This window comes from Micromys minutus, assembly GCF_963924665.1.
Source record: "Micromys minutus genome assembly, chromosome: 26".
Lineage (NCBI taxonomy): Eukaryota > Metazoa > Chordata > Mammalia > Rodentia > Muridae > Micromys > Micromys minutus.
In genome coordinates, this window is record NC_137961.1 from 24513620 (window position 1) to 24527403 (window position 13784).

The following is a 13784-nucleotide window of genomic DNA, read 5'->3' on the forward strand; positions in this document are numbered from 1 at the left end:
GTCCTCCAGAAGAACAAGGAACTGCTTAAGGAACCGAAAAGGCATTCAAAGTGTTTGATACATTATAGGTGTTCAGGAAATAGTAATCTATCTTCTTTTTGTTTATTTTCCAGACAGGGTCTCACTGTGTATCTTTGGCTGTCCTAGAACTCACTATGTAGACCAGGCTGGCCTGGAAGTCACAGCGGTCCCCCTGCTTCTGCCTCTCAAGTGCTGGGATTAAAGACATGTACCACTATGCCTGGTTTTGTAAACATTAACCTTAATTCTGTTCCTTATTTTGAACTAATTTTAGATGAACATGAGTGCATAAGGAAATACCTTATGTAGCCACCAGTTGCCCTTTCCTGATGTTAACATCCTGCGTCAGACCTGACGGAACCATCCTTAGCTTACTGAGACATCAGCAGAGTTACATGCACCTTGTATGTGGTTGGTGTGTGCGTGCAGTTTTGTTTTGTTTATAGTTTTATAGCGAACCTTCCCTTGGCCATTTTGTCAGTTACCTATTTATATCTGTACTTTGTCCTCAGCCAAGAGCTCCCAGCAACCACTAATCTCTTCTGTAATTACTTCAAGAATGTTATGTAGCGCATTCATGCAATTATATGTCCTTATGAGTTGCTTTGGTTTTGAACGTGTGCTTTTTAGTCAGTCATACGGACTTTTGCTTACTGTGTGGGTGGCTTTCTGTTCTTTGATAGGTACGACAACCAAAATCAACTTGGGGAGAAGTGGGGTTGTTTCAGTTTATATAGTCTGCCATGAAGAAAGTCAGAGCAGGAACAGAGAGGCAGGAACTCACACAAAAGGCCATGGAGAAACATTGCACACTGGCCTGTTACCTGTGACTTGCTCAGCTTTCTTTCTCTTTTCTCTTTTTTCTTTTCTTTTTCTATCTTTTTCTTTTTGAAGCTCAACTTAGTTATTTATTCACTAATTTATTTCTTTTTTTAAAATTTTTTATTATATACTCTCTGTGTTGACATGTGAAATGTTATCCCCTTTGCCCACCCAGCTCCCATCCCTCCTCCCCCTCTACTTGTCTTCACAAAGGTGACTAGCTCCCAGTCCCCCTCTCCACCTCAGTGCCTTGGCTTCCCCTATATTGGGAAAATGTGCCCTCCCTGGACCAAATGCCTCTTCTTGCATTGATGCTACACACTGCTATTCTCCGATGCATACGCAGCTGGAGCCGTGGCCTCCCAGTGTGTGCTCAGTGGTTGGTGTTCTAGTCCATGGGAGCTGTGGAAGATTTGGTTGTTCGACAATGTTGTTCTTCCCATGAGGCCACACCCCCTTCTTTATCCCCCCCCCAGCACCCCCACTGGGGTCCCTGTGCTCAGTCTGATGGTTATCTGCATGCATGCTCAGCTGCATGACTCTGGCAGAGCCCCTGAGGAAGCACCCCTATCTGGTTCCTGCCAGCAAGCACCTCTCAGCATCAGCTATAGTGCTTGGGCCCGGTGGCTGCACATGGGGTGGATCCCCAGGTGAGGCATCAGCTTGCTTTCTTATACACGCTAGGGCCACCTGGCCAGAGGTGGCACTGCCCATGTGGGCTGAGCCCTCACATCAATCGTTAATCAAGAAAATGCCCACAGACTTGCCTATGGGCCAGTCTGATGGAGGCCATTCTCAACTGAGGCTCCACTTTCCAGACGACTCCAGCCTGTGTCAAATTAACCAGCACACTTGCTAATGATAGTTCTTGTACCTAGAGAGAAAATGTTTTCATTTTTGTCGAATCGTTCAGTAGGTTTAACGTGCCAGCACATCAGTTACGCTGTCAGTGTGAACCATGTGAAGAAGGCGGTAGCTGAGACTTTGTGGTCAGTTTGTTCGGAGTGTTTGAAGGAGAGAAGATTCTGTGATGGACAGCCAGCACTTCCTTCCGATGTTTGGTTGTGTCTCAAGTGTGGTTTTCAGGTAAGAAAGGTGTTTATATGAACGTCTTCTGTTAGCTTTGAAATGCCTTTGACTGGGACTTTGGGTTACCTATAGGCCTTAATATAGATTCATTTCACATTTAGATTGGTACTCCAAGATGGACTTAGGAATGTTTAGGAGTAAATAAATACAGGCAATGTTTAGAAAGCGATATGTGTGGCTAAATAGTTTGCAAGGGATCTAACACATTTGTTCTCATATTTTTATGACCTGTGTTTGCCTTTTTAAGTTAGGAAGTGGATGTAACCTTTTAGGTCCCTTTATTCCTGTTTTAACCTTTCTCTCTTCATTTTTTTTTTTAAACCTAGTTTGTGTGTGTGGATGCCACAACACGTTTGTGGATATCAGCTTCCTGGAGTTGGTTCTCTGTTTGTATGCCCAGGGTTGGCAGTATTAGCAGCAGGTACCTCTACTCACGGAGCCACCTCACCAGCCCCAACAACAAGTTGTGGCCCATATCTTTAATCCCTGTACTCTGGAGGCAGAGGCAGGTGGATCTCTGAGTTCAAGGCCAGCCTGGTCAACAGAATGAGTTCTAGAATAGCCAGGGCCACACAGAGAAACCCTGTCTCAAAAAGCAAAAATTAATTAATTAATTAAAATACTGAAATCGAGCACTTCAGAGCTTGTGATTAATTCAAGAGGAAAAAAAAAACTCTGAAAATCAATACTTTGTTTTAAGCTGTCATGTCCAGCTTCATGGTTTCAGAGACTGGAGATGCTTTAGGCATTATGTGTCACACAGTGACTTCCAAAGCCATAAGGAAGGAAAAGTACATCCCTTTCTTTTTACAGATCTGTGATATCCCATGAAGTACTTACTCCTTCTCTTACTTACCTCGTGAGGGAAGTTACTCTGGCCTTGCTTCCATTCTCAGTGAGGTTGGAAGGTGGAGCCCACCACTGGCCCAGTTGTGCTCAGTGTCTCACAGTAGACAGTACCCAGGGCAATGGTGTAAGCATTGCTAATGACAGGAAACCAATCAGCTGTGGTTATTAGACATACATATACGACGAACAGTAAGCCATCTACTTTACAAATATTTAAATTTGGGGAAAACCGAACTGTTCCTTCCTGCTTGAAATCAAAACTGTGCTTAAGTGTAATTTAAGGTTTGACAAGTTTGAAAGAAACTTGTATGTGACTCATACAAATGCCACTGTGCTCATCTCCAGGGATGTGGTAAAAACTCAGAAAGCCAGCATTCACTGAGACACTACAAGAGCTCGGGGACGGAGTCCCACTGTGTTGTCATTAGCCTGAGTACCTGGGTCATATGGTAAGTTAACTCTTCTTAGTACTGTATCTGCTTAAAAAAAACCCCTTTGAACAATACAAGTAAAATGAAGATAAAATACCACTGCATACACTTTTATCTTGTACACAATATGGGATACTTTAAGAAAAATAATTTTTCTTGTGAACATACATTTTAAAATGAAAAAAAAACATACTTATCTCTGACTTTTTTTTGGTACTATAAAGAAAAATTCTGTCTAGTTGAATTATTTATTATTATTATTTTTTTATTGGATTTCTCTGCATTTACATTTCAGATGTTATCCACTTCCCCCAATCCCATCCCCCCAGTTGAATTCTTTTGGTGAACTAATGCCGAATCCCAGTGTTCTAAGAGGAGGACGGTGCTGTAAACACTTAGGTAGTTCAGAGATTCTCTAACCCACACAGTAGTGTTTAAAAATCTCATTGGAGTCAAGTATGGTGTAGTACATTTGTAATCATAGCACTGGGAAGAAACAGGCAGATGATTGTGAGTTCTAGGCCAGACTGGGCTATATACCTTGTCTCAGAATGACCAAAAACTTAGGCTAAAGAAATAGCTTAGAGGTTAAAAGTATCTACTGCAGTGGGTGGAGTAATGATTCACCAGTTAGAAGCACTGGCTGTTTTTCCAGAGGATCTAGGTTCAGTTCCTAGCACCCACAGTGGTCTGTAACTTCACTCTCAGGGGATCTAGCGCCCACTTCTGGCATCTTTGGGTGTGGCAAGCACATGATACACAGATATTCAGCCATACGAAGTCCCATAAAATAAAACAATAAGGCTTAAACAACAATGAAAATAGGCATGATGACATTTAATTCCAGCATTTGGGAGGCAGAGGCAGGGGACTTGTAGGCTAGCCTAGTCTGCACTGCAAGTGCTAGGACAGCCAGTGCTATCTAGAGAGACCCTGACTTTGTTCTGTTGTTGGGCTTGTTGTTTTGTCTTGAAACAGGGTGATGATCTACGTAGCCCTGGCTGTTCTGGAACTCAACCAGAGGGTCCTGAACTTACACAGAGCTGCCTGCCTTTGCCTCCTGTGCACTGGATACTGCCAACAATGGAAGTATCTTAATTAGGGTTTTACATGCTGGTTTTACCATGACTGAGGCAAGTCTAATAAAGGACAACATTTAATTGGGACTGGCTTACAGGCTCAGAGGTTCAGTCCATTATCATCCAGGCAGGCAAAGCTACATCTTCATTTGAAGGCTTCTAGTGGAAGACTGACTTCCAGGCATCTAGGATGAGGGTCTTAAAGCCCACCCCCACAGTGACACGCCTACCCCAACAAAGCCACACCACCAAATAGTGCCACTCCACGGACCAAGCATATTTTAACCATGACAGGAAGGAAGGAAGGAAGATACCCACTCCCATGAATTTGGTATGTGTGTATGTCGAACCATATCATTGCTCTGCATGACAGTGTGACATTTTATTACGTTTAAGACAAACTGCAAGATTTGATTTGAATGGGGAGAAGCCGTATAAATGGTTTCTTCCTTACTTGTCCAGGCTTAGCGCATACCTTCCCCTTTGAGTTCCTGTGTAATTTAAAGACACAAGTTGTCACGTGCATACCTTACTGTAACTATTGAAGCTGCTTCCGTAACATCTGCTTGTATTTTCTATTTTTCAGGTGTTATGAATGTAATGAAAAATTATCGACACATTGCAACAAGAAAGTTTTGGCTCAGATAGTTGATTTTCTCCAGAAACACGTTTTTAAAACGCAAACAGGTAACTTAAGCAGTTTGCTAAAGCAGTTTGTATTAAAATGTCTCATACTTTGCCTGATAGTTTTCACTTCAGTTCCTGGAACCCACATGGTGGAAGGAGAACCGTTGTGTGTGTGGTCGCACATTCCGGGGCACCCGTGTAGAGGACAGAGGACAAACTGAGAATTGGTTCCTTCTTTGCGCCGTGTGGGTCCCGAGGATCAGATTTTCGTTATCAGGTTTGATGGTGTGTTCTCTCACCCCTGAGCTACCTTGTTGGCCCTTAAAATGCCTTTGAGGAGAGTACGTGCTTAGAATGTAGCACCAGCAACTGAAAGGTTTGATAAAAATCTAGTTGTGATCAAAGGATTTGTCGAGTTTGTGTGCTTTGATCCCAGGGCCTTGTGTAAGATAGGTACACACTCTCCCACTAAGCTACAGCTCCGTCTTTTAGTTGTCTTGACAGACAACAAACAGAAAACATAGTTCAAATCGTATTCCTGTAGTCCAGTATGTAGTGCTTTGTTAGCGACTTGTCACTCTGAAGAGCAGTCTTAAGAAGCCAGAGGAGGAAGGGCGATAAGCCCAGACTTGTGGAGAATAGGAGACATCATTACTTTAAGTGTATACTAAACGTCTTCAAGAGGCATTTGGGGGATTCTGACTTTGTCTCAGGTATGCCATGTTCTGCTGAAATGAGGACCTGGGGAGATGTGCTGCAAGACTTTGAGTGCTTCAGCAGCTGCATGTAATCTTAGTGCTGCCTCTGGACAACTGCGAAGTGCGTTCTCTTTCTTGGCCATAAGGACACACACAGTCATTTGAAGTCAGCGATGATGGAGAGACTGTTTTTCTACATTTCTTACCTTGGGTTGGGTTCCTTAAGGTTCAGAATAAAGCCAGTGTGCCAGGCATTCAGTCTTTCAGAATTCTTGAACACTTAATTGTAGGAGAGTATTAGGAAAGGAATGTGTTAGTTTTTCACTGCTGTGACAAAAACCTGAAAGAAACTTGTAAGCAGAATCTACTTTGCTCCCTTATGCCTTAATGGTGTCAGAGGTTTCTAACTATGGTCATCTTACTCTATCACTGTGGACTTAGAGCAAGTCAGAACATTATTGTAGGACATCATTGTAGCAACAGGAGAGTTGCCTGCCTCATGACGGCTAGGAAGCAGAGAGAATTAGGAAGGAAGAGGGAGTAAATTAGGTAGGGGCCAGGAGGGATGCAACCCCCAAGGACATGCTCACAGTGACCTACTCCCTCTCCTACCAAAGTTTCAGTTACTAGCACGTCCAGGCCAAGTGTGTGAGCTTTTGTGAGAATGTCGTATTGTATTACTTACTTTTCTAATGCTCTGGTAGAATACTGTGTCCAAAAGCAGCTTAGGGAAGAGTTTGTCTTGACTAATAGTTTCAGAGAGCTAAGAGTCCATCACAGAGGGAGCATCCTCTGCAAATGATAAGACCAGGAGACAGGTCACCTTCAACTACAGACACAAACTAGAGAGTGAACTGAGAGAAGGGTGGGACTGTGAACTCTCAAAGCCTACTCTCACCAACATAGAATTCAAACACGTGTTCAAATATGTGAGCCTATGGGGGACATTCTCATTCAAATCAATGAGGTATTCAGATCATCACAGACAACTGTGAGCTGCCATGTGGGTACTGGGGATTGAACCCGGGTCCTCTGAGAGTAGCCAGTGCTCCTGAGTCATCTCTCTACTTCCCAGGATTATAATTTCTCCACTTGCTTTCCTCCCTCCAACCCACCCCCTGTTCTCCTTCAAAATCATGGCATCTTTTATTTCATGAGTTGTTATTGAATGCATATATGTATTTTTATATAAATATATATTTCCAAATATAACCTATTGAGTCCATGTAATGTTACTTGTATGTATGTTTTCAGGGCTGGTCATTTGCCACTGGACAGTCAGTTGGTGTATTCCTCCCTGGGGAAGGTACCTCTCTCACTCCCAGATTTCCTCAGACTCCTGTAGTACTTTGTCTAGGGAAGAATGGTACTAAAAATTCTTTTTATGATTTTGCACTAAGTTAAAATAACCACTGAGAAGGAAGCCAGTACCTGTTCTCTAAGAATGCTTCAGGTTATCCAAGGCCTTCCTTCTAGCACGTTTAATGTTGCTAATAGAGAATCTAGGCTAGTTCCCTGTGCACCTCTTAAAATAAGGAGCTCTTTGAGTCTCAAGGTTTTGATGTCACCGGCTTCTCTGCACTTAAAAAAAAAATATTTTAGATCCAAGGAACTTTGGTTATGTAGCTATATCTGTCTTTGTTAGAAGTGAAATCTAAAAAGTTTGAGTGTTCACTGAAAAATATCAGTAATTCCATGACATGTTAACGTAAGTACTATTTTTTTAGGAATGGCAAATACTTTTCAAAATAAGGCTGAGTGGAATAAGTAGTATTGTTTTACATTTTTATAAATGTCTTTACTGATTTGCTCAGTAGTAAATAGCTGTAGTCTTTTTCTGTCTCTGTCTCTCTTCTTTTTTTTTTTTTTTTTGGTTTTTCAAGACAGGGTTTCTCTCAGGTTTCTCTGTCCTGTAACTCACTCTGTAGACCAGGCTGGCCTCAACCTCACATATCTGCCTCTGCCTAGAAAGCGCTGGCATTAAAGATGCGTTCCAACGCTGCCGAGCAAAAATAGCTGTAATCCTGTGTCTGCAGAAGCAGAGACGGGGCATGTATACACTTGCGCTGTAACACTAGAGAACCTGTGCTCTACTACAGCATCCAGCATGGCTCCAGGCATTGGACTGCAGACTGACTGGAGCAGCAAGGGAATAAAGAGAAAACCAAACGCACAGGCACATGACAGAACAACTCTGTGCTCTAGGGCCTGCTGTTTGTAGGATTTGTTCTCTGGACAGAGAAGAACCACTGTTAGGTTTTCAGTCAAGAAGTGAATGGTCAGTGTTGTATTTCAGATCGCTTATTTGACTTGGAATGTAAGACATAGAAATGGATGTATACTATATATACTATATATACCATAGCTATTAGCCTAGTACCATTTATCACATGACTAAATAAGTAAATGTTTCTAAGGATGATGATTAACTAGGAATTGGACTTTGAAAATAAATAGGCACATTAATTCCTATTCATTTTCTAACTAGAGGAATTGTGGTGAAATAGTTTTTCTTAAAACTTCTTTCAGCTGTAGAAATGGGCAAATTAGCATTAATACTACATGACTGGTTTAGGTAATTGCATTAAGCAATTGAGATGAATCCAGTGCAGGTTCCCAGAAGAATGCTTACAGCTGTGCCGAGTTCACATCTGATGTTAGAATTTTCGATGGGGGTAGGGGGAACACTCACCCTTGTCATCTGTAATGAAAAGGTCAGATATGACACAAGATAGAAAAAGGCAGCAAATATCCTTGCAAAGACCCAGCCAGAACGATATATAATTAAGAAGTAAGCCAACGACCTAGAGTCAGTACAGGAGTGAATAAGGTTGGCAGAGCTTGTGGTAAGGGAAAAACAAGCAAAGTGCAGAGGGCTTTTAGGGTCAAGAGACCATCCCATGTAAGGGTGGATACCTGTCATTCTGTGTTTGTCCATCTGAAAGGCGCATACACCACAGAGAGGAAAGCTAATGTAAGCTGTGGGTGCTGGCTGATAACCACGTGTCAGTGTGGGCTCATCACCTCTAACAAACAAACCGTTCTGGTGGCGGAAGTGTGGGGACCAGGGCGTGGGGCTCCGTTTTGCTTTGACCCTAACATCTGCTTACAGTTTTTCTAAACTGACCCATGTACTATGAAAGGGTCATGAAGCGAAGTTTCTTTAGTTACGCAAATACCAAGTGCAGCAGTTCCTGAGAGGATACCTGTGAATATTGGTTTCTTTTTGTGAACCACACAGGAAATTGAAAATTCTATGCTCTTCCTAGAGCATCTAATTGGCTCAGAATGTCAGTGCTGGCAGGATGTTATTTTTAATCAGAGCTAAAGAAAATAAAATCTACACTGTTGAGTTCATTATGCTAAAGCTTCCTAGGGTACTGACAACCCGAAGAGTGTTTTTAGAAAGTATGTATGTACTGCTCCCTCAGCCGTATTTTTTGTTTGATTTTAAAGTAATACAGTATTAAATGGTTTGGTTAGGTTCTGAAGCTGAGGATAATATTGTGACCTTATTTAGTAAAAGTTACAAAGTGGTTTAATACCTTTTTAAAAGATAAACGCAGCTTCTTCTGCCACAGTGAAAGCCGAGATCTTACTTCACGAGATGAACACGCTCTTTCCCTGTCCCTGCCAAGTCCTGTGAGGCCGAGGCGTAGGTGTATTCAGGGTTTGCTTCAGCTGTAAGCCATGACAGAGGAAGGCTTAGCTGCCAGAGGGCGACTGGATATCACTCCTGCTGCAGACTGCCCTTGTCCAGGAAGGCCCAGCATGGGATCTGTGAAACTGTTGAGCCTGTGTGCTTGTGAGGAATTTTGTTGATGGCCGCCCTATGTGCTGAGCATCAAATCAACTTAATACTGCTATGATGAAAACACCATGATTAAAATCGACTTGGGAAAGAAAAGGGTTTATTTCCTTCACAGTTCCATATCGGGAACTCAGGTAGGGCAGGAACCTGGAGGCAGGAACTGATGCAGAAATCATGGAGGGGTGCTGCTTGCTTACAGAAGCTGGACCTATAAGAAGCTTCTGTGTGCCTTTCAACACTCGCACAGTTGCAAAGTCCTTCCACAATTCTTGACAAAAGAACATGGTCTGTTCAGTTACAGCCATACCCCGTGATCCTGGTCCCAGTTTGTCTTCGGGTTATGGTTGCTGTGAGGAAACACCATGACTAAATGCAGCTTGGGTAAGAGAGGGTTTATTTCACCCACAGATCCTCATAATAGCAGTTCATCATCAAAAGTAGTGAGGGCACAAACTCAAGCAGAACAAGATCCAGGAGACAGGAGATGATGGAGAGGCCATTAAGGGATGCTGCTTACTGGCATGCTCCTCATGGCTTACTCAGCCGCTTTCTTGTAGACCCAGGACCACCAGCCCAGATGCAGCCTACAAGAGGCTAGGCCCTCACACATCAATCACTAATTAGGAAAGTGCTTTACAGGCCTGCCTGCAGCCCCATCATAAGGATGTATTTCCTAACCGAGAAAATAAGAGTCATCTCTCTGATGAGTCTAGCTTGTGGCAAGTTGACATAAAACTAGCCAGCACATTAAGATTGTTGAGAGCAAGGAACTAGGGGAGTGGTTAGACATGATATCTTCCAAGAGTATACCAGATATTGGAAATATTTGGATTGTCAACTCTAAAAAAATTTAGTGATATCTACGTATAACAAGGCATTGGGAAGAAAAGATACCAGTTATTAGAAAAATCAAGAGACTAACATGGTGAACATCTGTAAGCCAGGCCTTTGGGAGGAAGGAACAGTGCAAACACCCACACCTATAAACAAACAAACAAACAAACAAACAAAGACAGTCAATCAAAAGCCAACTCATTTTTACCTGAATCAGTTAATTCAGTTTTTATATGAACCACAGATCACAGGAAATTACTTGAACTTTTATTTAAGCGATTCTCCCAAACCTGATATAAAACTAAACACATGAGAGAAGTTAGTGGTATACACTGGGTGATAAAGGCATTATGACATGATTACTTTTTAAGTATTTTTAGTTTTAAAAAAATTTATGTCTTTGTACCACCACTGTGCGGTACCCAAGGAGGCTAAAAAACAACCCCTGGATCCCATGGACTGGAGTTACAAATGGCAGGAATTAAACCTGATGTCTGGAAGTGCTCTTAACCCACTTTTCTAGCCCAAGGACTTTTTTTTTTCCAAGACATGGTTTCTTTATGCAGCCTTGGCTGTCTTGGAATTCACTCTGTATGTCAGACTGGCTTTGAACTCACTGATACCTGCCTGCCTCTGCCTCCTGAGCGCTGGCATTAAAGGCCTGCATCACCACCCCTGGACTTAGTTCTTTTGAGGAACCCTGTGAGCAGGGCCGTTGTAAACTAACTGTAAAGGTGTTAAGTCCAACACCAAAGATATTCAGAAATTACATTCAGCACATGCCTGGGAGGAATGGCCTTCCCTTCTCTATCAGCATGCAGATTTGTTGGATTCTTAGAAATCTAGAGCCTTACTTACCTTCATCGTGCAGATAGGCAGGAATCGTGATGCTCCTATGAAACTTGTAAAGCTGACTACTTTGCTTCAAATTTTCTGTCTAAAACTAATCACCTTATATGTCAGTTTTATCATTGTTCCTAAGTGTTTTGTTGTTGTTGTTTTGCTTTGTTTTTTTTGTTGTTGTTGTAGATATGTTCATTTTATTTTGAACTGTGTTTGCCTGCATGTATGTGTCTGTCTGTCTGTCTGTGCACCACAAGCTGCCTGGTGCTTCTGGAGGTCAGAAGAGGAAATTAGGTCCCCTGCAACTGAAGATACAAATGGTTGTGTATCATGTGGGTCCTGGGAACTGAACTCCACTTTAGCAGCAAGTGCTCTTAACCACCAAACCGCATCTTCAGCCCTTATTATTGTTATCCCTAAATGAGAGGTTGTTATAGGTGGTGATTATCTCAGACTGTTACCTTTTTTAAAGATTTATTTATTTATTTTATATATGTGCACACACTGTTGCTATCCTCAGACACCAGAAGAGGGTATTAGATCCCATTACGGATGGTGAGCCACCATGTGGTTGCTGGGAATTGAACTCAGGACCTCTGGAAGAGCAGTCAGTGCTCTAACCACTGAGCCATCTCTCCAGCCCCTGATTACTTTTTTAAACTGCACTTTGACAAGATTGTACAGAGTAGACAGTTGACAACAGTGCCATTTTTCCTCATTTAACTGTAATTTTATCTAATGAAGTTTTTCATGTTACTCTTGCTAGATCCATAAATCTGTCCTGTGATGTGTTTTAGCCCTCCAGGTTGTTCTCTGAGAGTCTTTTGGCACTGTAAAATTACTATTATAAAACTACTCACTAAATTTTTTAGGTACTTCGAATGCATGTGTTATGTGGTGCAGTGAATGCTGAGCAAGCATTCTACCATCAAGCCGTATTTCCAACACTGATGACTTAACATTTTATTTTTACACACACAAACTGTGTGTGTGTGTGTGTGTGTGTGTGTGTGTGTGTGTGTGTGTGTGTGTGTGAGAGTGGAGTTGCCTGTGGAATCCAGAAGAAGACATCTGTCTTAGTCAGGGTTTCTAATCCTGCACAGACATCATGACCAAGAAGGGTTTATTCAGCTTACACTTCCATATTGCTGTTCATCACCAGAGGAAGTCAGGACTGGAACTCAAGCAGGTCAGGAAGCAGGAACTGATGCTGAGGCCATGGAGGGATGTCACTTACTGAATTGCTTCCCTTGGCTTGCTCAGCTTGCTTTCTTATAGAACCCAGGTCCACCAGCCCAGGGATGGCTCCACCCACAATGGGCTGGGCCCTCCCCCCTTGATCACTAGTTGAGAAAATGCCTTATGGCTGGATCTCATGGAGGCATTTCCTCAACTGAGGTTCCTTTCTCTGTAATGACTCCAGCTTGTGTCAAGTTGACACAAAACCAGCCAGTACGCCATCCAACTCTCTGGAACCGAGCACTGACTGGGTCAGGTCCTCTGCAAGAACCATACATATTCTTTAATGCTGTGCCATCTCTTCAGCCTCCAAGTCTTGTTTGTCTGTTTTCCTTTTTTTAAGTTATGGGTAAAACTTGATGTAAAAAATGAATGGTAAGAGAAATATTTTATGTTCTCTTTTTAACATGTTTTATTGTAGCATATCGGATTCAGTCTTTAGGTTGTCGGATTCTGTGACTTTGGAAGTGGAGAGGCTGTGGAATAGCTCCTTTTCTAGCACACTTACGTAGATTGGCCTGGGAGTTCAAACCTGGGGTTCGAGACTAATTAGCACATAAACTGGACTTGATAGCAAAAATCTTTAGGTATAAGATAATTGACTAGTTCATACACCCTCCTTTTAAAAATAGAACCTTGGCTTACAGCAGATAATTCTCTTGTGAATAAATGTTCAAAATATATGCTTAGTTTTTGCTAAGGTAATACCATAAAATTGAAGGCTTTGTTTACAAACTGTATACATTCTGGTCATTCATCATAAGTCTTCTGTGTCACAAATAGTGGTTCCTATAATACCTGGACATTCCATAAGCCAACTGAGCTTCAACTGTTACACTTTCTAAAACTTCCCTTATTTCTTTAAATAAAAAGTAGCTTTTAGAAAATGTTGCTGTGTTTTCTCGTTACAATACTGATCTATTTAATCAGCCTAATACCATTGTTGATCTTGGATATTTTCTCATAGAATTGTAAAAGTGAACAAACAGACCCTTGCCACTTGTGTGAAGTGGCTATTTAACCATGAAATCAACTGTGTTTATTGCCGCTGCCCCGTGGGCATGTTCTTTCTGGCAGTGCTGTCCATATTTGGTGGCTGTGCTGGGAGAGCCAGGTGGTGCTGCAAAGCATCGCACAGTGAAGCGTGGTTATCCCCGGCTTTGACATTTGCCGTTCCTTACTGCTGAGGGGAAGGGGGAAATCTGTTTTTCCATATGTTTATGCTTTTTTTTTTTGCCTGCAGTTTTGTCCAGATGGTCTTATGAACATTGTTTACTTTGGGATGTCATCCCAGATGTTTTAAAGAGTGATGGGTTAATGAGGTACACAGATACATAAGTTGTATAAATTTAAGTTTAAAAAAATAAAAAATAAGATGCTATTTATTTCTGGGACTATTTTTAAAATTTGTTTTGTTTTATTTTTTTTTGTACTTTTATTA

General features: G+C 41.9%; 1 protein-coding gene across 3 annotated transcripts in view; it reads left to right on the top strand.

Moving 5' to 3' along the window:
- Window positions 1-13784, top strand: part of USP45 (ubiquitin specific peptidase 45) — a 57637-nt gene that overhangs the window by 4493 nt on the left and 39360 nt on the right. For 2 of the 3 annotated variants that reach the window (XM_080938807.1, XM_080938808.1), the window contains exons 3-5: window positions 1757-1929; window positions 3127-3230; window positions 4878-4978. In XM_080938807.1, coding sequence (XP_080794933.1) covers window positions 1757-1929; window positions 3127-3230; window positions 4878-4978 — 378 coding nt within the window. The remainder of the gene's footprint in view (window positions 1-1756; window positions 1930-3126; window positions 3231-4877; window positions 4979-13784) is intronic. The other variant, XM_080938809.1, reaches the window with a different exon arrangement.